This window comes from Propithecus coquereli, unplaced genomic scaffold (assembly GCF_000956105.1).
Source record: "Propithecus coquereli isolate 6110/MARCELLA unplaced genomic scaffold, Pcoq_1.0 Scaffold269, whole genome shotgun sequence".
NCBI lineage: Eukaryota > Metazoa > Chordata > Mammalia > Primates > Indriidae > Propithecus > Propithecus coquereli.
In genome coordinates, this window is record NW_012148274.1 from 318,552 (window position 1) to 344,631 (window position 26,080).

Consider the following 26,080-nt stretch of genomic DNA (forward strand, 5'->3'; position numbering starts at 1 on the left):
TAAGTACAATAAGTCCCCACTTAATGTCATCGATAAGTTCTTGGAAACTGTGACTTTGGGTGAAAGGACGTATAACGAAACCAATTTTGCTACAGGCCGGTGGATATAAACAAGAATGCAGTTCCGACTACACATTTCTGGTCGCAAAAACACTACAAAACCTCTAAATAAAGACCAAAACACTTCTTATATTAAACATTGAAATAAATGTCAGCCATACATACATTTAAGAAAGATTACTAAAAACAAGATAATTATTTTCCCAATGATTCCAGTTCAGGGTCGCGGGTGGGTGGAGGCTACCCTGGCAGCTCAGGGCAGAAGGCTGGAACCAGCCCTGGACGGGTCACGTTTCCGTGGCAGGGCACAAGTGTGCGCACACGCACGCGCACACGCACACGCACACGCTGGGGCCGTGCAGACGCACCCGCACCTGCACGTGTGCCTCTGGGATGTGGGAGGCGGCCAGAGTGCCCAGGGAAAACCCACACGGACATGGGGAGAATGTATTGATACAAGCTCCACACGGACAGTGGCCCCAGCCGGGAATCGATCTTTGTTCCCTCATCAATGTTATAATGAAATGATGTTGAATGAAACGAAGTTATTCAAGGACCAGCTGTACTTGTTATGGGTCAATGGGTCCCAAAATGTATGCGTTGGAAACTTAATCCCCAATGCAACAGTGCTGGGGGGGGTGGGGCCATTGGGAGGGGTTAGGTCAGGAAAGCTCCACGCTCATGAATGGATTAATACCGCTGTCAAAAGGGCTTGTGAGAGTGGTTCCCTCTTGCCCTTCTGCCTCCTGCCACACAAGGACACAGTAAGAAGGCCCTCACCAGATGCTGGCACCTTGATCGTGGACTTCCCAGGCTCCAGAACTGTGAGAAGATAAATTTCTTTATAAACTACCCAGTCTCACGCATTCTGTTATAGCAGCACAAAATGGACTAAGACAGCCCTCGACCTCTGTATGTCTATAGCAAATCCAGCTCCTCTGCCTGTATCCTGGGTGACCCTGACCAAATTATTTAAGCTCTCTGAGCCTCAGATTCAACCACAAGACAGAATGACAACATAGAAAATGATGTGCATAAAGCTCATATAGCAAACACAATTGGCTATTTATTATCAGCTAATAGTATTACCTAATAGGAAGGCAGTTGATTAAGAAATGCAGTGAATGATAATCAGTGATTAGGAAACATTTGTGAACTCAGTTTCTAGAAATAATTTTACTACTAGAGAAACATAGTCAGCATGTGGATGTTTTCATATTTACCCTGGGAACTATTCTAGGAAAGGTTTGCTGTGTATGGCCCCAAGAAGTCAGTTCCTGGCCATTGAGCAGTTAGTGGTGGGCAGATACGGGTTCCATACAGGAAGAACTTTCTAACACGCCACATGTTGAGAGGACCTAATGAGTTCTTCATCTCCAAGGGCATTCAAGGAGGCAGAACCACCACCTTGTCAAGATGCAGAGCAAATTTATGTATTAGGCAGATGGCATTCAACCCCCTTCCATCCCCGAGAGTCTACAGATTCAGCGCAGTTTCAGTGCTTCTACTCTGTAGCTACGATGTCTAATTTTGTTCCTTCCATGGCCCTCCACCAAATCAGCCCTTCTGTCTTCCTTTCTTTCCTGCTCAACCATTTTGCTGTAGCCAAGTGTACTTATAGTCTCAGGAAGCTTTACAGCATCTAGAGCTCTCTTTTTCTACTGTATCCTCTGTTGCCTTAAGTAGTCCACCTTCTCCCATTCCCAGTACCTTCTATTTTTACTCCTGCACTCTGGGTAGCTACATGTGGACTCGCTTCAGGAAACCGATGCTGATTCAGTGACTGCAGGAGGGAGGGACTAGGGCAGAAAGGTGCAGAGCACAGGTTTGGAGACCAACAGCTCTCCCGCCGACTGTTAATAGGTGCGACCCTGGGCAACTTATGCAATCTCCCTAGCCCTTGGTATTTTATCTGAAAAATCCAGATTATATTAGTCCCTACTTCACAGAGTTATGCTGAGATTTAAATGATGTAGTGCAAGTATGGTGCTCGGCATGGGATCTGGCACACAGTAGTCCTCAGTGAAAGTCAGCAGTTGTTATTGTTGCTGTCCGCCAAAGGGCATTTGCTGATGGCGTCCATTCCTGCCTTTCCTTCAGCTTCCAAAAAGGGTGAGAGAGAGAGAGTGTGTGTGTGTGTGTGTGTGTGTGTGTGTGTGTGTGTGTATGAGAGAGCGAGAGAGCGAGAGAGAGAGAGAGAGAGAGAGAGAGAGAGAGAGAGAGAAAGGGAGAGAGAGAGAAAGAGAGAAAGCTTTCTGAAAGAAGCGTATGCCTTTTTGTTTATATTTAACAGCATCTTAAAGATTGCCCTCCACATTCATGCCACGATGCTACATAGTAAGAAAGATAAAAAGAAATTTAACGAATTGCTCCTCCTTGCAGAAAGTTTAAAAACATGAGAAATAAATAGAAACATAAAACCATTCTACCATCGCTATCTTAAGGATTCCACTAAGTGGTAAATATTAAATATACATAGGTACATATTTCGTATTGAATAATAATATTTGGCATATTATGGGCCCTAAAAATAAATCAATCTGTGAGCAAATCAAAAGCCCACTATAGTTAACAGCGCCCCCTCACGAAAACACCGCGTTACACCAGAGGCCTCCGGACTCCGTCTCCCACCCTCAGTCCTCGCACCCTCTGCGTTCCCTTCCCTCTGCCACCTGTCAGACGCCCTTTCCACAGCGTCTCCAGGGCACCTAGGGCCTCACAGAGTTAGAGCCAAAGAAATGATTCCCAGAGGCACCTGACTGGCTTCTGCTGTCCCCTTCCATAGCAGCCGTCACGATCTCCCTTGTCAAGCGGAGAGTGAGAACTGTCACTCCCCTGTTAGACAGTGTTTAAGGAAGGGTTAAATTTTTTTTTTTTTTAAATTAAGGGCTTGTGAGCACTGCTTTAGCTGGTTCAGTTGATTTGCATGCTTGTAAGAGACCTGGGTTAGGAAAGGAAACCCAACATTCCCATAAGGGAAGAGCTCTATCTCCTGTTTCACCATGATAGTTCTGCTCACATGTAAATTTTGAATACAGCACTTTATTTTATTTTATTTTTTTTTTGAGACAAAGTCTCACTGTGTTGCCCGGGCTAGAGTGCCATGGCGTCATCCTAGCTCACAGCAACCTCAAACTCCTGGGCTCAAGCGATCCTCCTGCCTCAGCCTCCCGAGTAGCTGGGACTACAGGCATGCTCCACCATGCCCGGCTAATTTTTTCTATATATTTTTAGTTGTCCGATTAATTTCTTTCTATTTTTAGTAGAGACGGGGTCTCGCTCTTGCTCAGGCTGGTTTTGAACTCCTGAGCTCAAACAATCCGCCCACCTCGGCCTCCCAGAGAGCTAGGATTACAGGCGTGAGCCACCGCGCCCGGCCAGCACTTTATTTTTTAAATCAGCTTTACCATCTACAAATTCAAGTTCTCTGTTCCTGTGAGGTACTGGTCAAACTGCACCGAGTTTTCTTCCCAAATTAGTTGAGTCTTGCTTATGAGGATAGAGGCCCCAGATGAGCTCTGTCCGGTCCGCTGCTGCCCGCGCCTGGCTACGTCGCAATCGGTGGATCAGGGGTTTGTCCACGGCCACGAGCTTCCTCTCTCCTCACCCCTTCGCTTTTACGCCAGCCGCCTCTCAACAGTCCCGCTTCCCTCCTCCCAGCAGCGGCACATTAGTGCCAGCTTGTACTAGCTTGTGAGAGAAGACTGGTAAATTTTCAGAAATTTTGTGAGCTGACTGTTAAACAGAGCCAGTGTGAAAGCTAAATTATGTAAACTTACGATTAAATAAATTATATTAGAAACGAAGAGAAGAAATACTCAATAACTCCTCACTTCCTAATCATTTTACCGCATTTTACAATCGCCTTTGTTCTCGGGGCTGGCGATTATAGACGTTAGTCTATTCCACGTGCGTAGTGGGGATCCGTACACAGCTGTGCTGCGCACGCCTCTTCCGAACTCCGCGATCAGAGGTGCTCATTTGGTATTTTGAAATCAAGTCTTGGTGACAGTGTTTACAACAGGGATATCGGCAAATTCTACACATCAGAGCTCGATTTATTGTTTTGTTAATTGTTTAGACAGGGGGGTCTGCAAACTGTAGCCTGTGGCCTGTTTTTGGCCCTTGAAAAAAGCTAAAACTATTTTATATTTTAAAGGGTTATAAAACATATTTGGAACCTCACTTTGGTAGAGACAATAATATTGTGTTGAGTTCGTTTAGAAGGCAAACAGTGATTTTTCTACACTTTTGAGCCAAAGTGTGAGCCTCCAGCTGGGCTCTTCCTGCCTCTTGTACCTGCTGACCAGTGACGATGAGTCGGCCTCAGGTCAGCTGACGACGGGATGTGGCGGAGCGCCAGGCAAAGGGAACCCAGTCTTCGCTCCTCCAAGGGCACTAGCGCCACAGAACCCATAACAGCAAAAACACGTTTGGATTAGCAGAAGCATTAAATAAGGAAAAGATACGCTGACTGAAACCATCTTTGCATCACAACGTTAAGTGGATAACTGACAATTATCCGGGTAATTGGATCAATGTAAGTAGCCAGACCACTGCTTCTCCCCCTGCCCCACCCATGAAACATCTCTATGCGGGAGCTCAGTGATCTACATTGCCAAAATTAACTGGGTAATGATAAAAGCTAACTGTGCCCCTTTATTTTTTAAGGGTGATAATTCATCACTGTATCATTCTCAAACCCATAAATGCTTGAGAGTTCTTGAAAGGGCTGTCCTCATTTACGGCCAACCTAGTAAGTACCAACTGAATGCTTGAGATGTTTACTAAGAAGGCCACAGTTAAATTTCAAAGCTGAAAACCAGCAGAAGCAAAACATTTTGGTTATTCTCACTCCCCTTCCTTTCCCACACGTGCCCGGGTTTCTGCGGACGCCTGGCACCCAGGCTAACTCAGGCTCTTGTAGCATTTCCTCCTCCCAGCCATCACCCGCTCTCCAGCCCTACCCATTTTCTCCATTGCAACCAGAATTGTCTTTCTGAAACTTAGATGTCACTTCCCTTTTTAAAGACCTTTCACTGCCCTCCATTGCCTGGAGAATAAATCCCAAATTCCCGAAGTCCAAGCCGGGTCCCAGAACCCTCCCGCCCACCTAGCACCAGTCTGTCTTTCCAGAGTTAGTTACATCCTTACGGAACAGGAAGCTTCTAAATCAGTGGTTCCCAAATTGTAACGTACATTATAATTATCTAGGAGCTTTAAAAAATCTCGATGCCCAGTCACACCTCATGTCAATTAAATCAGAATGTCTGGGGTGAAGCCAGGGCCTGGCACCTCAGATTAATACCAAACCCAGAATGTAGCCCAGTGGGTCCGCCTCGTTAGCCCTGCTTGAAGAAGATCTTTCAGCACAGCGTGAAGGGACAGAGCGCAGGAGAGCCCAGCGACTGGTAAACTTGCCCCTTCGTGGACTGACACAGTCTTCTCGTCCCGCCTCAGAGGGGCAAGTGTGAGTCTGTTCTCTTGGGGAAGCAAAGTCCAAGGAGGAGAATCAGAGAAGGCTGAGGAGGTGAAAACCACTCGTGGTTCAAGCACGTGCTGTTCACAGAGTGAATACCTGGGCCAAGAACTGCTAGTCCCCGGGAGAAAGGATGGCTCTGATTCCCCGTGAGCCCCCGTGAGGGTCTTAGTCCGACTTGCTCCGAGGCCACCGGGAACCGAGGTGGCTTTAGGATGACACCTACAGCACTACTCAGACAAGGCTCGAGCTCCTCTATAAGGACTAAAGCCCAAACCGCCCAAGAAAAGTCTTATATCCGAGAATAACCAGGACCAGCTTCCAACTCTTAGGACCATTCTACCGCGGCCGGGGCCCGGAGACAGGTGTGCAGTGTCCCCTCTCGCCATGCCGGCGGTTCGCTTAAAGAAACTGGAGCTCTCTTGGGCCCTCCTGGGCTCCCACAGCGTCCCAGACTTTTCACGCAGCACTCGCCTCACTCGATCGGGGTTACCTGTTTCAGTCTCGGGTTTCCCGCAAGACTCTAAGCTCCAGGAGCGCAGGGACGTGCGGGAAGTCCTCCCTGCAGTGTTCCCAGGTCCCGCCAGCGCCTGTCCCACGGTAAGAGATTGATAAGCATTCACTGGTGAACAAATGATTAAATGAAGGCTAGCTAGCGAACAAATGCGGCAGTATTTGTTTCACGGGGAAGAGGTGAGCCGTGAGTTACTATACTTATTATAAAAACTCTCCCAGCATAGACTAAACTTGGCTTATTTGGGTTAAAAAAAGGATGTCTGTTTTTCTGACAGTTTCTTGTTTTCTTATAAAGTCCATGTACTTTTTAATAAGAGAGAACAAAACCAAACAACGGTTCCAGTGTTTGGGTCGTTGATAAATACACGAATCCTGAAGGCCCTCAGAGGCCGCAGCCCGGCTACCAACATGAGCCTGGCTGGCTGGTGTCACCAGCGCTGCTCTAGGAGTCCCCGCCCCATGGCGAAGGTCAAAGCCCTGGGAAAGGGCTGTCTTTTACCCACAGGAAATGTGCAAAACACCCTGCCCTTTAATCTTCGAATTACCTCAAGGAAAACAGAAAACAATGCTGTCATCAGGCATTATCCACAGAGAAAACAGATCCTTCTTGGATGCTCAGACCTGCTTTTAAAGCCTCATATTTTATGATTACATCAAAACACTTAAAGTGTTTCAAAGAGCTCTTTCAGCAATACTCACAACAGTCACAAAAATAAATGTTATTATCTCCTTATTACAGATAGGGAACGCTGGTCTGGACTCTGCGGGATTTCTCCCACAACCACAGACACGGCGAGAAGCTGCAGGTGCTGCCGCACGACTGCCCACCTGCCTTCTCCCCAGAGGCAGGTACTATGGTCCTCAAAACACCCACTATTCCTGCGTTGATATCAGAATGTAGATCCATATTTGCATTTTTTTTTTTTTTTTTTGGAGACAGGGTCTCCCTCTGTCACTCAGTGGCATGATCATAGCTCACTGTGACCTCAAATTCCTGGCCTCAAGGGATCCTCCTGCCTCGGCCTCCCACAGTGCTGGGATTATAGGCGTGAGCCACCTCACCAGGCCCATATTTGCATTTTTCATGTAGTGCTTCCTGTTCCAAGATTCTCAAGGACCACAGAAATAAATTAGGGGTCTGGCAATGGCGATAATGCTAAAAATTAAAAATCACCATCATTAGACTTTATATTAGCATATTTTGTTACTATACACACAGTACCTTTATATATGATAAATACTCACTTTTTGTTCTGGAAGTAAGTGTGGCTCTCTTGTCTGGGATATAAATTGTGCTATTATCAGGAGCAACGGTCAATGACTAAACATTCATGGAGGCCTGTCTTTGTACCAGGCACTCACATTCTAAACACTTCACAGGCATTATATTAGCTAGTTCTCACAACAACCTAAGAGGCTGGCTTATTATTGTCTCATTTTACAGATGATGAAACTAAGGCCCAAGGTTATATAGCTAGGAGGAGATGGAACCAAGGCTCAGACCCAGGTCCCTTTGCCTGCAAAGCTCCTGCTCCCAATCATTATACTACATTGTCTCCAGAAAAGAAAGACATTATGCCACTATGACTACGTTAAATTCTCTGTAGCTTAGGGAGATTGAAGGAATCCCAAATTCCAGAAAAATCAGTCAACTAAAGTTACTCAGAAATATTTCTGGTTATTTAGGTGTCCTCCAAGCACAAGGCCAAAAGTAGCAGTGACTTAAATGGCACTGGAGTAGAGATACAGGTCAGATCCAATCACGGTGGATCTCAAGGGAGCATCCAACTCCTGTTGTGTCCTGGAACTGTTTTATACTAGACATTGCTTTCCCCAACGACGACAGGCCTGGCTGGCCCTCTTTCTTTTCCTCCAAATTCTGCTGCTTGCCTGTACCTCATGCTTTAACCCTTGATTACGTATTATCTTTTATTGTTCACTATTTTTTCATGTATACTAGTCTTTGTCTCCTCAACTGGATTTTAAATTCCTTAAGAATAGACACTGGGCTTTCAACCTATTGTGTATTTACAATGTGCACAAACTGGGTGCCTACTGAGCGTGAAGAAGGTTCTCAATATAACTTATTTATTGATTTGGTTAAATAACACAGACCAGCAAACTTTTCCTGTAAAGCCGTGGTCCCCAATCCCCGGGCAGCGGACCAGTACCTGTCTGTGGCCTGTTAGGAACTGGGCCACACAGCAAGTGAGCAGCGAGTGAGCGAGGCTTCATCTGTATTTACAGCCACTCCCCATCACTCGCATCACTGCCTCAGCTCCGCCTCGACCCCGGCCCCTGTGAAATCGGTCCCTGGTGCCAAAAAGCTTGGGGACCACTGCTATAGGACTAGATAGTAAATATTTTAAACTTTATAGGTCATATGATTTCTGTTGCAACTACTCAACTCTGCTGTTGTAGGATGAAAACATCCAGAGACAATACGATGAGCATGGCTGCGTTCCAATAAAACTTTATTTACAGAACAAGCAGAGGGCCAGATTCAGCCTGTGTGCTGCAGTTTTCAACCCGATATAGACTATTTATGACAGGCTTGAAGAACCAGGCAGGGAAATATTCTCAAATCTCTGCATTATAGCAGTCAGATTGTATGGTTCCCCTTCGTCCCCCCAACCCCGAATCCCCACTGTTAGAGTCCTAGCTCCTGACCAAGCTCGGTATTTCTCCAAAGCCTTCACCGTGGACTTAAGTTTAGTTCAGCACAACAGTTCACAGTTTAATTTCCTTCGAGGACTCATACCTCACTTTAAAAAGAGAAAAGTCAATCACAAAGTGAAAAACTAACATAGTAGGTTGTAACAACAATAAGTAATTAGAAAATTCTTCAGATGCATTCCACCCAGGAATCTCTGACACTGTTTCCGGACTGCTTCTTCCAGACTGCCGTGTAAATCATCACAGACGATTTGAAATATGCATTTCACCTGAGTTAACAATCTACAGACAGAGCCAATCAGCCCTGGCAGGAAGCCACCTACAGGTGGCAAAAGTAAATATTCCTTTCTCCCAGCAGCAACAGCTTGCCTTTGAGAGTGAAGGAACACAGCAACGACAGAAGGGCTTTCCTCCTTCTTGGTCAAAGCATTCAGCCCTCGGTTTCGATATAACATTGAAAAATCCTTAACAGGCTTGTACCCTGAGCCAATTTCAATGCAGGATGTTTCCTTAAACAGATCGTTCAGTATTGCTTCTGGGTTCATGTACACATTTGTAAAGATTTGATATGCATTTGATACAAACAGAGGTGGTGTAATAGGGAACCACAGAATTTGGAGCTGAGAAGCACCCTTCCAATTCAATCCCTTCATTCCACAGCGACGTGAAGTGGGTTATTTGCTCAAATCAAGTAACCACCCAGGCCGTCCCTCTATGACCTTAGTCCCTCTATGACCTTAGTGCTGTGATGATGAATCCGACAGCGCACACCTGGTTAGTGTGAGTGACAATCGGTGGCCACCCTCACCACCTCCTCTCTGTCCCAGGACAAGACTGCTTTATGTGAAATCAGCCACATTAAATAACGTCCTCCTCCATGAAGTGACACAAAGCTGCCTGTGTTTTCAGAGGCATGGCGGGTGACCTCTCCATAAATCCCTTTGTCCCTTCCACGGGCGTTGAGAATGAAACAGGGAGATTTGTCTTCTGCAGTCTCAACTGTCTCTTTCTTTACATCTCTTCCTCCCTCTTGGTCATCAAGTGACTGATTACTTTGCCTGAGACTCGTGGACACTGGACACCACCATCAGGTCTTTGCATCTTAAGCTAATTACCTCTTCATGTGGAATTAAAGGCACTTCCTCATGTCTTAGGGGGTTCTGGGCATCATGAGGCAAATAGAAAGACGTAGTTGTTGTAGAGATCCTTTAGGCCCACAAAGCCTTCACCTGACCCCTGACGATGACAGTAAATTAACAGATTTCACGGGACTGGCAGAGACAGGCAAAGAGGAATCCAGAGAGAATGTGCATATCTGGTCTCTCCACTCCAAAGAGCGCCAATTACCCCAGCCCTCCCCTGGTCAGGTTAACAGAGGTCTAGTCCAGGGAGCTGCTGGGCCCAGATTGGAGAAGTTCTGACCCTTTGTACAGGTTACCTCCTACCCCAGCAAAGGCCCACCTGGCAGGTTTCTTCCTTCTCCACATCCCCAGTCCTCACTCCTAAATTATATCTTCCACTGTGAAATTTCTGGTAAATATGTTTTAGCTTGCATCCTCTACCTTCTAAAAATATTGGGGGGGGGGGAAATATTGAGAATGAGCTGCCCTGGGAATTAATATGTTCTTTGTCACTTATGCAGTACTTTGTTGAGATGATTTGAACGTTGGGTAATTGGACTAGAAGCCTCCCTTCTGGACTTCTATTAGAAATACTAATGATAATGAAACTAATAATGATGATGAAGACCGTGATACTATAATTCCTAATAATAATCGTTTTTTTTTTTCTCATTTGCAGAACATTTTACATGCTGCAAAGGTTTGTCAGGTACGTTTTCTCACTCGATTTCATTTACTTGGAGAAACTGGTAGGGCAGATATTATGATCCCCAAGGTACAGGTGGGGTCACTTGTTGAAGGTCACACAGAAAGAGGTTAAACTGGTTTCGCTTTCTAGGGGGTGCCCTTTCTACTGTGCTCTGCTGCTTAAAAAATTAATGAACCATGCATTCAGAACAACTGAGAACACACTGCTTCAAACTGTTTTCCTCCACTGGGAGAGAGTTAATTCTTCACTTTTATCATCCTTAGGAATAAAACCCCTAGCAAAAAGGGCAACTCACACAGATGGCACAAGCAGAGGCTGTTTAAGTCATTTTAGAATCACAAGCTCTTAGGGGCATCCTGGAAGCTCTTCTCCTCCCCTCCATTCTAACACAATCTACTACAGGACAAATGCAAAACTTAGAGGGTATTTACACAACAAAGAAAAAAGTACTAATAAAGCTGACTGTGTATGTGTGTTTTAAAATTATTATGACATACAGAGTCAGTCTATATTTGTGTACAAACATTCATTCATGGCTACAAAACCAAACAGTTGTCAGTTATACCCTGATTTTCAAACGATTTACACATACTGTCTTCCTAGAATTAACTTGAATTGGGTGGTAAATTCTGTCTTAGTCATTGCCATGGTATAAAAATCCCAGACCCGGACATTATTTTTTACCACACTACAAACTTGTTTTAAATTGCAGTCTCCAACTTTACAAAAGCAAGTGTTAGCACATATTTAATCTCATAATGACAATTATAAAATAATCATGAAATCCGAAGTCACCAGTATTTGTTCAAAGTATCATGATGAGGCTTATGGAAACACAGTAGAAGTATGCCAGCACCATGGAAGCCAACAGAAATGGAAGTTGCATGGATAAAAAAAGAATTTGCCTATTTGAAATAGTCTTTTACTAATATCGGGCCTGCAACTTGGTATATTTGGATAAGTGATGATGATCTGGTTTTACAAACACAGATTATTCAAATAGAAAGTAGGCAGAAGTCTGGTGTCATCCTAGAAGGTCAGAGTTTTAGGCCTTTGGAACAAAAAAGAATAAAAAGAAAAGGAAGAAAGCTCTATGGGCCAGAGAGATGAACAATACAGCAATGCAGAAGTCATTGCAACATTATTTATCTCTTTTTTTTCTGAGTGTGATTTCTAATCTTCAAGAGTTTGGTTTTTTTTTTTTTTTAATGATGTTAAAAGTTATAAACCCAAAACCTTTTCCTTTTTTTTATATCTTCCTTAGAATGTACACACTGAAAGGCCAGGCTTTGTTATTGTGTGCTCTTTAATCCCAACTTGGGTTTTAACATTCTATAAATTATAAGCTCTTAATAAAATGTTGATGTTTCATGAGTAAATCCAACTAACTCATGGTTGAGTTCAATAAAATAAGCATTTCCTGAATCTCCCTTATGCACAAGGCATTGGACCAAGTGCTACGGAGACTACAGAGGTGATAAACAAGCACATGGAAAAAAACACTTATGAAACTTACTAATTCCTCCTTTTTGCTTATCTGTTAAGACACTCAAAGCTAAATTTGTTGTTCAATTGCAATAAGTATCTTCACATTAGATTTTCTGTACCAATTCTCTTTAATTACAATGACTCATTATTTTGTCCTTTTTAGAATGGGGGGATATGTAACCTATTAAATAAATAAATCACTCTAATTCAGAATAAAATGAGTTAAGTATCACAAGAAAAATAGCAACGGAGTGCACTAAGGACTCATAGGAAGAAGGATTGTATGGGAGAAGAAGGCAGGAGGTGAATTTTCCAAGAAAAGGTCATTCTAGGCTAAGGGGACAAATGAGCAAAGGAACAGAGATGGGAATGTGTAAGATGCTTGAGAGAAAACAGTTCAGATACAAGAATGTTGAAATAGGAGATGGGTCGTTTCCTTCGGTTACTCTAGACAGAAATGAAAAATTGACTCTTCTTTACTAAGAATCATACTGGTGTGTTGATCACATACGTGCATCTACCAGTAAGTAGGATGACAAACAGTATGTTCATGTCACTCACTAGTGAGATCAGGGGCTAGGGATGACATGACCCTAAAATTTCAGCACAGACACACAAGCAACAATAAATCATGAAGAATGAATGAATGAATTTCACCTAGTGGGCTCTCCATAAATGCTTTACGATAGTGGTCATTCAGGTCACTCAGGCTCTGGGGCATTTTTGTTTTATGAATATTTAAGATATTATAATCCCCACCCCCACCATATTGCCTGTGTTCTCTATTGAGCTCAAAGCAATTTGTTCTTTGGGTGCCAGGATTTGTTCGTTAAAGAGGGGAAGACTGAAAAGTTAGGAGGGAAATGATCTGTGTAAGGAACACAGAACTTAAGGGGCAAAAGCTGGGGAAAAAGAACTCAATGCCCCATGATATGTGTGAAGGAAATGCAAAGTAGAATCTTTGGTCACGTTGAAAAATCAAAATTAGAACAGCTAATCAAGTGAGATAGTGTAAGACTAGCTCAAGAGTTAATCACAAAATTTTTCATTGCTCATATTACAAATTAAACTTGTTTTTAGAAGTACATATGTGATCAACAGCAAAGAGAGGTGAGCAACTGGAAACAAGGTAGTGGAGTAAGGGGAAGTTGTCCAGTTAGCTTCAAAGGGTGGCTCAGTTGCTGTAGTCCTGTGTTTTTTTCAATCTGCAGGTCGCAGTCCATTAGTTGGTCATGAAATCAATTGAGAGAATCACAACCAACCTTTTAAAAAAGGAAACATATATGTAAATATATGTGAACCTGTCTATCTATATCACTTAGTGTTGTTTCATGAAACTTCTAGTTACTATCAGATATAAATATATAAACACATGTTCTGGCTCAGATTGCAAATGAGCCCCAGCCCCAGTCAAAAAAAGTTTGCAGCCACTGCTGTATTCTTCCCCATTGGGGAGTTAGGCTTGGAGTCGATAGGCCAGAGGATCCAAAATGGAGTTTAACCAAGAATTTCAATAAAATTGAAATTGTTACTGTGAAGATTATATAACAGTTTATTACTTTGAGAGGCCACATGTGCCATATTTGTGACATTTCTGTATCAAATAAGAGTTCGTGAATGTGGGTAAGGATTTCTGCACAGTTGTTCTAATATTTAATGCTACATAAATGGTTTAGGTCAGCAGTTCTCAACTTTTTAGTCTCAAGACCCCTTTACACTCTTAAAAATTATTGAGGACTCCTTCAAAGAACTTTTGTTTATGTGAGTTATAGCTATATTTACCCCACTGGGATTTAAAAGTGGTAAAGACTACTTATTCATTCATTTAAAATATAATAATAAAGCTATTAAATTTAAAATAAATAACATTTTTATGAAAAATAATTTTTTCCAAAGCAAAAAAAAAATTTAGTGAGAAAAGTAGCATTATTTTGCATTTTTGCAGTATCTTTAATTTCTGGCTTAATAGAAGACAACTAGATTCTCATAGCTGTTTCTGCCTATAATCTGTTGCTATTTGTGTTTTTTTTTTGAAGTATCCCTATATGAAGACACTCTGGCCTCACACAGATAATGTAGTTGGAAAAAGGATGGGTATTTTAATAGCCTTTTTGGACAATTTTGGATATTCTTCTTGGATAACAGATCGAAACTTGACAAGTGGTAGTTTCTCAAAGGTTAGTTGCAATGTGCTATCTGAAATCCTATTAACTTTTCATATTCTGTTACATTAAAATCCATTTAATCTACCTTGTCCTTGAATGGATCTTTTACTTATGCATGATTATGTATCATCAGACATTGGTCATTCGGAAAATATTGGGTCACGGAGTTAAGCAGATCTTTCCGACGTTAACACTTTTCAGTACACAATATTTTAAAAAATTGCATTCAATACCACCATTGATATCATCAGAAAAGACTTTAGGTATTGAGAAGCAGTCAAGCTCATAGCAGCAGATACACATTTTCTAAATGGCTAATTCCAGCTTGAAGGCACAGAAATTATCACTGGCAATAATAATTGTCCCTTGTTTTCCTGGAAGTGACAGGTATACTTTACTTATTTTTGAAAAAATATCTGTCAAATACCTGTTTGAATAACCATAATTTGCCCATCTTTCTTTCAAGTAAAAACAGTGCTTCGTGAAAATAAAAATAAAAACACCAACTCAGCTCACAACACAAGCGCAGAAGTATTTTCCCGGAGACAAATAGGGCACTTGGGTATGCAGCGCACGTGCTTTGTGCATACTTTTTTTCCCCACACGGAACAGTAAAAAGAAATGTACCCAAGGATTAAACTTTAATAAAACTAATCATTGTTACTGCTTTATCAAGAACACTCTCAATTGACACTACTGTGACTTCCTCCTTAACTGACAACGCGGGCCGTAAAGCGGACATTGACCACCAGCGCAGCTTGGTGCCCCGGCCTCGATTCCTCTTAAGCCACCAGCGCTTTTAACCACCACTGTTTGCAAACGTCATCACAGTGAACAAGTCAAAGTGAGTCCTAGCATTGTCATGAAAATTGTTTTGACCTTGCAGATTCCCGGAAAGAGTCTCAGAAACCCCCAAGGGGTTCGAGGACCACACTCGGAGAACCACTGGGTGTTAACGCTCTCAGAAATCACAGTTCTCTTTCTCTACACAGTTACTGATGCTTTTTGATCACTGACGCGCCAAGGAAAAGACATGCCAAGACGTCGAACACATCCAAGAGGGAAATCCTACCGCGCGCATAGCTCTAAGGCTCAAGCAGGAAGAAAACTCTTAGAGAAAAAAAGGGATTCAGGGGGCAGGCCTGGGCTTGTCGTTGCCAGTGGCAACGATCCTCAGCGGTGGGAACGCGGCCGTCGATTAGTGATGCCTTGCATCCGTCGGCGGGAAAAGGAGGACGGGGCGGGGCGGCTGGAACCGGAAGGCCTCCCTGAGTTGTGGTCACGGTGGGTTGTCGGTCGAGAGGTGGCTCGCTCGTTCTGCGATCCATTGGGAGTGCCTTCCGAGAGCCTGTGTTGATGTCCGGGAGGGAGGGAAGATGGCTGCTGTGGCGGCAGGCGGCCTGGTGGGGAAGGGGCGCGACATCAGCCTGGCGGCTCTGCAGCGCCACGACCCCTACATCAACCGCATCGTGGACGTGGCCAGCCAGGTGGCTCTGTACACCTTCGGCCATCGGGCCAACGAGTGGGTGCGTGCGGACGCGACGGGGTCGGCCAGACCGGGGCTGGGGTGGAGAGAGGGGTCGTCAGACTCCGGCTGGAGAACCCAGTGCGGGGGAGGGGAGCCCATGCCCTGTAGGTGGGTGGATCGGGGCCTGCGGCCGAAGGTGTGGAGATTGGACCCGGGTGTTCTGGGGGGAGGCCGATCTGTGCAGCCACCTGGAGTTGGGGAAGACTAAGATACCCCGCGCTGGGAGCCCAGACCGAACGGGTACGGGACCCCGAGATCTGAACGAAAGAAAGGCCCGGATGCCTTGAGGCCGGAAGACTTAATGTGTTCCGAGAAAATAAAGCCGAGTTCTGTTACAGTAAAACAGCGGCTCTAGAGGAGGCAGGCATAGGAGACGAATGAAAGTGGAGAGTTCTGGTTCTGGACCTCCAGTCTTAGATGGGACTAAGAGAAATCAAACCTGATAGGAGACAAATCTGAAGTTGTAAGCTCAGGGAAAACACCAAGAAAAGAGCCAACACTGAGAAATAAAAGACAAAATGGAGCTGAGTGTAACGCCCACCAAGTTTGATACTGGAGTTCATTTGAGAGCCGAGTTATTTTAGTGCTCTTTTCAAAGCAGAGTCCCAGTAAATACTAACGGAATGAAATTTGATTTTCTTCACAATTAGAATGGGGTAGGAACAGAGGACACTTGAGGAGTCCTGTTGCAGGAATTGCTACATGTAATTTTGTAACCCACCTACTTGAATGTAGAGAGATGTAATTTTTTCTTTCCTCATAGTCATTTTTGTCCCAAATAGTGTTCATCTGTCTAATTTGTGTCATATTATTTCATATGATATCTGTCCATTGTTTTTAAATAAGTTGCAAAACAGTGAAAGAAATTAACCTACATGAGTGGATTTCAGAATTTTTTATGTGTTCTCCAAATCCATGATAAACATCATAACTTAAAGAAAACACCTATATTAAATAAATCCATACATTTTTTAACATCTGCATTAAAGCATAAGCCTCCTGATCTCCAGTATGGATTTTCAGCAGCCTGTAGTAAAAACTCACCTGAAAATCATTAACACAGAAACACAAAGATAAAGAAGCAAAGATGGGATAGAAGAGAAGAGTTTTGCCCTAAGTTCTTAACTGAGGAAATTTACTGAAATGGGGCAAAGAATTTAGGTCTGCTCTCCTAGTAGCCAAACCCAAAAGAAAAACAGGAAGAGCTCTTTAATATTTATCGTTCTGTAATAGGAAGTGTATCACTTGATCAGGAGAGAGATTATTTTCCCCTAGTTTTCGGAGGCAATTTATCACCTGGGTTCTTACATGAAGAACATTGAGCAACATAGTGGACAATTTCCTCCGTGGTATTTAAATGTTATATATATATATAAAGACATTCTACATATGGCTGTTTTATTGCTCTATAGAAAAATGCCAAAGGTATAATGTCATAATTCTGTAAAAGTAATTCTGTAGTAGATAAGGACCAGAGATATAAACTGACTTGACAAGAGGATTAGCATCTCGAGAATCCTGAGAAATTGTTAATATACAGACTAGAGCATTTCTCTTGAATAACAATTGTTTCCTATAGGCTTTGACAGTTATATATGTGATAGACACCCTTTAAAATGGTTACAGAGGTTTACTAGATATCCAGTGAAGCCCATCAACAAAAGCCTTATCAAGAAGCAGAAGTGTCACAATGCATTATTTACAGGAGTTATGTTTTCCCGCTTCCTGGACTTGTTGCCTTCAGACAGGACATAATTCATTCAGGAAAAGGTCATTCTTTCAAAGTACTAATCTTCAAGGCTGAGGTAGCCAGAAAAAGAGAGAGAGAGACCTAGTTAGCTGCAGAGCAGTTGCTGGAGGCAAAGGAATTGTCACCACTGTCTCCATACCCAGGCTCTCTAGATGGGAGCCATTTGAAAGTAAACCTAACAAAAGTATAAAGAACATAAAATGTTCTTTATAACAAATGTTCTTTATGAAGAAGGAGGAGGTATTTGCAAGAAGGCAGGTGAGATGTCAAAGAGGGGGATTCTTATTACACTGAAAATAGATGAAGAAGGACTTCAGGCATTCAAAGGAGGAGAAATTAGAAATGAAAGGTGGACAGAGAATGGACTGCTTTAAAGAAGGATTAGGGAAGATTATGTCATGACTGGAATAGGAATTCCCCATTGCCAGGATCTTAAGACCGCTCCCTGCCAATATCTACGTGTCACTTGAAGACTATGCCCTTGGTATGATTTTCCACCTCTCAGTCTTTAGAGCAGTGGCTCTCAGCTGGAGTTGATTTTGGCCTCATGTGACATTTGGCAGTGTCTGGAAACATTTTTAGTTGTCACACTGGGGAGGGTGTTACTGGCATCTACAGTAAAGTAGAGGCTAAGGTTGTTGCCAAACATCCCACAATACACAGGACAGACTCCACAACCAAGATTTATCTGGCCCCAGATGTCAAACATGCTGAGCTTGGGAAACTGCCTTAAAGTGACTAGTTCTTGTGTTTCTAACTGGTAGTTTTCTAAGTTTTCTATCTATCAGAATAACTCAAGAGTTTTAAAAAGTACAAACTGCCACATCAAAACCTCTGGATAATGAAGCCTAGACATTTGATCCTGTTGGAAGCTTCAGAGACACAGATTTGGAAGGATAAATTGAGACTTATTTTTGATTATTTTAACTTAGAATAATCAGTAAAATAGAGATTGCTTTGAGTTATTTCAAAAGTGTCAAACTGCTTAGTCCCAGTAATTCGCAAAACAGTACGATTTTATATTCCATTTTGTTATTTTGAATTTTGAGCTTATTTCTTTAGCACTTGTTAGATTTTAATTAAGTATAATATTAAATCATTAAAATGTACTTTTAAAATTTAAGCTAAAATGCCTCAAGGTTGTGAACTAATTTTTTTTTTTTTGAGACAGAGTCTCACTGTGTTGCCCAAGCTAGAGTGCCATGGCGTCATCCTAGCTCACAGCAACCTCAAACTCCTGGGCTCAAGCAATCCTTCTGCCTCAGCCTCCCGAGTAGCTGGGACTACAGGCATGTACCACCATGCCCGGCTAATTTTTTTCTATGTATTTTTAGTTGTCCAATTAATTTCTTTCTATTTTTAGTAGAGACGGGGTCTCGCTCTTGCTCAGGCTGGTTTTGAACTCCTGAGCTCAAACAATCCGCCCGCCTCGGCCTCCCAGAGAGCTAGGATTACAGGCATGAGCCACCGCGCCTGGCCGGGAACTAATATTTTAACATAAAAGCCATGCTTACTTGGAGGATCTAAGGAAGATCTAATAAGAGCTTGTTTTAGGCCAGAGTGGTGGCTCATGCCTGTAATCCTACCACTTTGGGAGGCTGAGGCGGGAGGATCGTTTGAGGTCAGTAGTTCAAGAGTGGCCTGAGCAAGAGAGAGATTCCATCTCTACAAGAAATAGAAAAATTAGCCACTCGTGGTGGCATGCACCTGTAGTCCCAGCTTCTCGGGAGACTGAGGCAGGAGGATCACTTGAGCCCAGGAATTTGAGGTTGCAGTGAGCCATGATCATGTCATTGTACTCCATAGCCTGGGCCAAGTGAGACCCTGTCTCAAAAAAAAAAAAATCTTGTTTTAATTATTCCCTACACTCCCTACCCTGGACTTTGCTCAGAAATTAGAAAAAAAAATCTGATTACCCTTGGATAACTGTGGAGGGACTAGGAAAACGCATGAATTTGAGCTGGTTCAGCCATTGTGAACAAATTTATGTTTTCAAAGCCTGTTTTATCCAAGTATCATAGAACACTTAAAAATATGATTTTTTCATCAGAAAATCTGAGTGGTGTAGACTAGTTATCTCTTTTCATTGGGGAAACTGAGACAGAATAATAAACTAATTAGCCCAGTATGATCTAGCAAGAAGCCCACTCCATGTCCCATATGATAATTACCGAAACACAGTTTCTTTCTTGGAACAAGCTAGTATTTTTTTGTGTGTAATGTTAGATAAAAATCTCAGTTTTAAGAATTGCTTGTTATGAGTTAGAATATAATTCTAGAAGAAGCATGCCTTATACATTTCTGATTCTGGATTTTTCAAAACTAACATATGGCATAAAAGGACTTTTTTTTTTTTTTTTTAAGAAAAGGGAATTTCTGTTACATCAAGGACCACATGTCATAAGCTATTTAGCTGTATGTGCATCGATACATACAAGTATCCTGACTTGGATTGCTAAGATAAAGCAGTCCAAGGTCGAATATTAGAAGACAGGAAAGTGTTTTGACCTTGTGGCGAGACTGACACTGCACAGAGGTCCTCCAGGGGCCTAGTCCCGTCACCTGTATCTTGGCCTCAGTTTCCTATCCATGTAACGGATAATGCCAAATATTTCGTTTTTACAAATTTATTCTTAAAGGCTTGTGGACTCATAAATACTTGCTGATTGCACCAGTTAAACTTTAAGGACACCCACCCACAAGTTCTTAGGCTGGGTAGCATTTATTGTAGCATAGTAACCATTTTCTTAGTGATTGATACTGTGGTGGTTTGAGTTTAAGTAATTCTTAGTGCCTAGAGTGCACCCAGGATATAATAGGTTTCTCATCAGGTAGGAATTAACCATGTTTGTTCACAAAGAAAGATAAGAAGTAATGTTTCTGTATATGTTTTTTTCATTTTGCCTCAGAATATTTTTCAAAGTACAGTGGCAGATGGGCCACATTTCAAAAATAAGGGCCCTTTTCACAGTACATTGGAGTGATTTATACAAACTTCATGGTAAATCCAGTTTAAGCATGAACTCCTTGACTTTCTTAACTGTGCTTATGTGTCAGAGAAAAGACTGGCTAACACTGTTTTAACTGTTATAAATTCTTTATTTCTGTAATAAACATCTTGAGGTTAAATTTTTGTTAATAAGTAATGATGTTTTTTGTAGCCATTTACTCTTAAAAAACAATGTTTGCTGATAGTTTGTTACGATTTGTGCCGTAATGGATTTTGGTTTTATGACTCCTAGTATAATTTCCTGGGCAGAGAATACGTTACTGAACTAAGGCAGTGGTTCTCAAACTAGCACACGTCAGAATCACCTGGACCGCTTAGTGAAAAACAGGTTGCTGGGCACCACCCTCAAGTTTCTCATTCAGTAGGTTTGGGCAGGGGCCCCAAGAATTTGCATTTCTAAGTTCCAGGCCATGCTGATACTGCTGCTCTGGAGACCCCACTGTGAGATCCACTGAACTAAAGTGAGCAAGGAAATTGCTGACATTACTTGAGCGTGTGAAAGGATTATACCTTTAATTTTTTGTGTGACTTTGAAAAGTTATTTTAATGTTACACCTTTTTTCTTAAAGACTATTTTTCACCAAAATTAGAGTACTTAAATTTTGAATGATTATGGTAATAGGTATTAATGATAAAATATTGGGAGTTTAAATAGAATGCTGAAATTAAACCATGTAAATAACAAAAGTACATTTTAAATTCTGAATTATAACAGTCTGATATGGAAACCTATATATGTATTAGTGTGCATGATATTGATGAATGTTATCCTCAGTGCCTGTGTTCCTGCCTTTGGAGAAAGGGAAAAGCAATGCCAAATGAACTAACTGAACTATCATTTTAAGGTTGCTACCTCCCCCAGATTTTCTCAGGCAAACTTCTTGAATCCTAACTTGGTAATGTTTCTGTCTAACATTATTTCAGAGATCTTGGGGCAGAACTTGACTCTAAATATTCCACACCGAGTAGGTGATGGATCCATCCGAGAACTCTGTGGCATTGTTGTCCTCTCTGTCTAGCAGTCAAAGTAGAGTTACAGGCAGGTCATCTGCTTTCCTGAGTGACAGGATGTGGCAAGAGAAAATGAACCCCCAGAATAAAGTGAAGGATAATGAAACGCAGACACAAGTGATGTCACGGCTTGCCACGCACCCAGTTTGGTGGACAGAGGACAAGGCGGCACACTGACCGCCCTCCCTTCTTCCTCATGGCATCCGTAGTTTTCTCATTGTTCCAGCTAGAGGTGTGTGGCTATCCCTGTGTTTGGTAAAGAGAGATAATGATGGTTTACTTTGTAAATGACAGAAGAAAGACTGCTTCCTGCTGCTTAATCAGCGGAGCCACAGTTACGGCCAAGAACCTGCTTTCTCCTTTTCCTAAGAATAACTCTCATGTTGCGTATATTTGGCCCATGGCAGTTTCACCTGTTTGAAGTCGGGTATGATGAGTATTCTATCAGAAGTTTGTGTTCTCTACCTCTGTGAATGAGGAGAACATACATATGTTATGTTTTTTGTTTTTATGTTTTAGGAGAAGACTGACGTGGAAGGAACCTTGTTCGTTTATACAAGGTAAGAGTATTTTATAAAGAAACTGACAGTCTTTGAAATAATATTTTAGCTCAGTTGTGTCTCTCTTCTTCAAGTGCAGTTTTATTTCAAAGAGAAGTAAAAGAACTAAATCGTGATTTGAAATTATTAGTTAACACAAGGAAGGGAGTGCTGAATAATGTCACTTGGTATGTTCTCATGAATACTAATTTCAGTATATAGTTTAAGCTTCAATGTAGATGCACTTAAATCTTTGTGCTCTGTTTAAAATGGTATTAAACAGTTATCCTTTGATTCAAATGAATGGTACAGAGTTCTTGAATATAATGTATTGGCAAGGAGCTAGAACACTATGAAGAATATTATAATATTTAATCAATAATTGGAAAAGAGTTTTATTGATCGCCTTTCCCCCCTCCTTGACTGTTTAAAAAAACATGATCCAAAATTGAAGATATCTTTTAGTCCTGCATTGCCTAGTTAATAGAAGATGTTTTAGGATAGATTTAATAAACTCATGTTTTTAGTCATTTTTCTTATCAGATACTGTTAACATCACAAGTACATGTAGCGAAATATGTATATTGGCTCAATATCTAAACTTACTATTCACATAAAATGCCATAGCTAACGCCCATCACCTGCAATGGGGTGCAAAGATGAAATACAAAGGCCTAATACAAATCCTTTTAGGGGTACAATTTCATTGGGGAGACAGGAAATACACACACACACACACACACACACATATATATTTTCTTTACACATATATTCACATTTAAATAAACTGTAACTCAGGATAGACCATCCCCAGTGCTGAGCCGTGAATGGGCTGCTGTGATTGTGGACGCCTTTGTAGAACGAGGGGTCTTGAGCTGGGCCTCAGGAATAGGTAGAACTTACCTTGCACAGAGGAGAGGGAAGGCAGTCCCAGCAGGAAGAACGGTGGAGCAGAGGCACAGAACCTCCTGTGATACAGGGACAGTAAGGAAAACGACTCTGGAACGGAGTATTTATATTGGTTTATATTAGTTAACAAGGGCAAAGAGGTTCGCTGGCTTGCAATGGCAGACTAGGGATTCTGAGATTCATTTTCTTAGCAGTAGGGAGCCATTGACGGCTTGTGAACAGGAGAGGGATAGTGTTACGAGAAGATGTAGGGGAAAATCAGTGTATTAACGTCATGCGGATGCATGGGTTCCGGAAGACACGGAAAGGTGACTGCGGTGGAGCAGATGCCGACGTGCGAGAGTTTGGACTTGAACGACAGAGGCGGAAATGGAAAGGGCACGGAAGGACGGCAGTGGAGAGGAGCGGCGACGTTAAAAATAACATTAGTATCTTGAATATGGGAGACTGACAGAAGGACAGAAGCACCGATGGATGAGAAAGACGAGAAAGGAGGCCAAGGCGCGAGCTTGAGGGCAGGTCTCCGTCTTGCGTTGAAGAAACGGCAGTGCAATATGGAGATACCGTAAAGAGCTACAAGTAGAAGTACCATTTGACCCAGCAATCCCATTACCGGGCATCTACCGAAAAGAGCAGAAGTGGCTCTATGAAAAAGACACCTGCACCCGAATGTTCATAGCAGCACAATTCACAACTGCAAAGATGTGGAAACAACCCAAGTGTCCATCAGTACATGAGTGGATTAATAAACTGTGGTATATGTATACCATGGAGTACTATTCAGCTATAAGAAACAATGGTGATATAGCACCTCTTATATACTCCTGGAAAGCGCTGGAACGCATTCTACTAAGCGAGGTATCCCAAGAATGGAAAAACAAGCACCACATGTACTCACCATCAAACTGGTATCAGCTGATCAACGTCTAAGTGCACACATAAGAATAACATGTATTGGATGTTGGGCAGGGGGAGGGGGGCGGAGGGGACGGGCATTTGCACAAACAACGAGTGCGATGCGCACCTCCGGGGGAATGGGCACACTTGAAGCTCGGACTTGGCGGGGAGGGAGGGTAAGGGCATCATACGTAACCTAATCCTCTGTACCCCCATAACATGCTGAAATAAAAAAAATAAAAAAAAAAGAAACGGCGGTGGAGGGCAGGCGGTGGAGGGCCGCGGCACGCAGGCGCAGCTGCCCGGCGGCGGAGCGTTCGGAGGAATTTCGCAGTTGAAAGCGCGAGAGAACGCGTTCTCTGAAGGAGCGGCGTAAAGAGCAAACTGATACCGGCTAGCAGTTGGGTTTCGGGCCCTCAAGGATGCAGCGACTAGTCAGCTGGGAAGGGAAACGCAGGCCTAGAGCAGCATAAAGAGGCCCGTTGTGGGCGCAGGAGAACCAGGGAGGTTAGCGGCGGGGAGGAGGTTCTGTCCCAGCGGAGGCAGCAGGGAAACCGGAAGCGAGCAATGGATGGTGAGGCCAGGGCCTTGGTGACAAGGAGGTCGGATTCTCCCCGGTCTCAGAAAGCAGCGGGAGCGCCAAGAACCACTGGTGTGGGTCTGCGTTATCCTCCCAAACATCCCAAGCACCAGAGCGCGGCCCGAGGGAGTGACTCAGCAGAGTGACCGCTCCTGAGCGTTCTGAAGTGTAAAAAGAAAACCAAACGGTTGAGCTCTTCTGTGCGCCAAGCACACAGGATGCATTCTCACTCATTTCTCACAACAAGCATTGTTCTTCTCTTGAGAAGGGAAAGAAAAGATGTATTAATATGTATTAATGATTGTTTGGGGGAATTTTTGGTGTTGTTTTTTTTTTAAATATGGAAGAGTAACAATTATACAAATATTTTCTCTTTTGTACCCAAACCAAATGTAGGTTTTTATTTTCAAGTATTTCTTAATACCCACCAAGCCGCTAATGGAGCTGTCAATGAAACAAACCATTAAATTGAGAAAAAAAATCCATCCCTGTTTCTTAATCTCTTCCCCAAATCTAACTCCTCAAGAATGGGATGCCTCCCTCTTCTCCTGCAAAAAATACGCCACCAGGTTCTAGTATGTTGAGGTCTTTCCTCAGAAGAGAATGACAGAAAGCACATAAAAATCAAAAGGGAGTTTTGGTAATGGAGCTGCCAGTGATACGTGTTCACTTCTATAGAGGTTGCTTTAGAGCAATTGGCACATTTATCCCTGGGCCTGTTTTATAAATTATGAGATGGTATAGCACCCATTCTATTAAAGACGTGAGACCCTGTCGTGATAATGAAATACATGAAGAATCAAATCCTGCTTCTTGCATAAAAACACTCAATCCCATTTAAAAAATCATTTCTTTACTTTATTTCCTATGTCTTTCTGTAATAAAGAGTTCGTAGAGACACCCACTGGTGATTTCTGAACTTGACACTTAAGAGGACCCTCAAACAGAGCTCTTCAGGAGTACGTTTTCATTCTTCCTCTGAATTTAAGTTGAAATGATTATCATGATTATTTCTGGTGTTTATCATATGCCTACTGCCACTTTACCTCCTTGTAAAATAAGCCCGGCAAAGATTGCCTTCCATCAATGTTGAAATTGGAGGTTTCAAAAGAAAATCCTGGCCGGGCGCGGTGGCTCACACCTGTAATCCTAGCTCTCTGGGAGGCCGAGGCAGGCGGATTGTTTGAGCTCAGGAGTTCGAAACCAGCCTGAGCAAGAGCGAGACCCCGTCTCTACTAAAATTAGAAAGAAATTAATCGGACAACTAAAAATATATAGAAATTAACAAGGGCAAAGAGGTTCGCTGGCTTGCAATGGCAGACTAGGGATTCTGAGATTCATTTTCTTAGCAGTAGGGAGCCATTGACGGCTTGTGAACAGGAGAGGGATAGTGTTACGAGAAGATGTAGGGGAAAATCAGTGTATTAACGTCATGCGGATGCATGGGTTCCGGAAGACACGGAAAGGTGACTGCGGTGGAGCAGATGCCGACGTGCGAGAGTTTGGACTTGAACGACAGAGGCGGAAATGGAAAGGGCACGGAAGGACGGCAGTGGAGAGGAGCGGCGACGTTAAAAATAACATTAGTATCTTGAATATGGGAGACTGACAGAAGGACAGAAGCACCGATGGATGAGAAAGAC

At 42.7% G+C, this 26,080-nt stretch overlaps 1 protein-coding gene across 1 annotated transcript in view; it reads left to right on the plus strand.

The window, feature by feature from the left end:
• The first annotated feature begins 15,514 nt into the window (after positions 1-15,514).
• The window catches only part of DCP1B (decapping mRNA 1B), an 82,013-nt gene continuing 71,447 nt past the window's right edge, over positions 15,515-26,080 (plus strand). The window contains exons 1-2 of the mRNA XM_012647452.1: positions 15,515-15,739; positions 22,032-22,072. Coding sequence (XP_012502906.1) covers positions 15,590-15,739; positions 22,032-22,072 — 191 coding nt within the window. The 5' untranslated portion in view covers positions 15,515-15,589. The remainder of the gene's footprint in view (positions 15,740-22,031; positions 22,073-26,080) is intronic.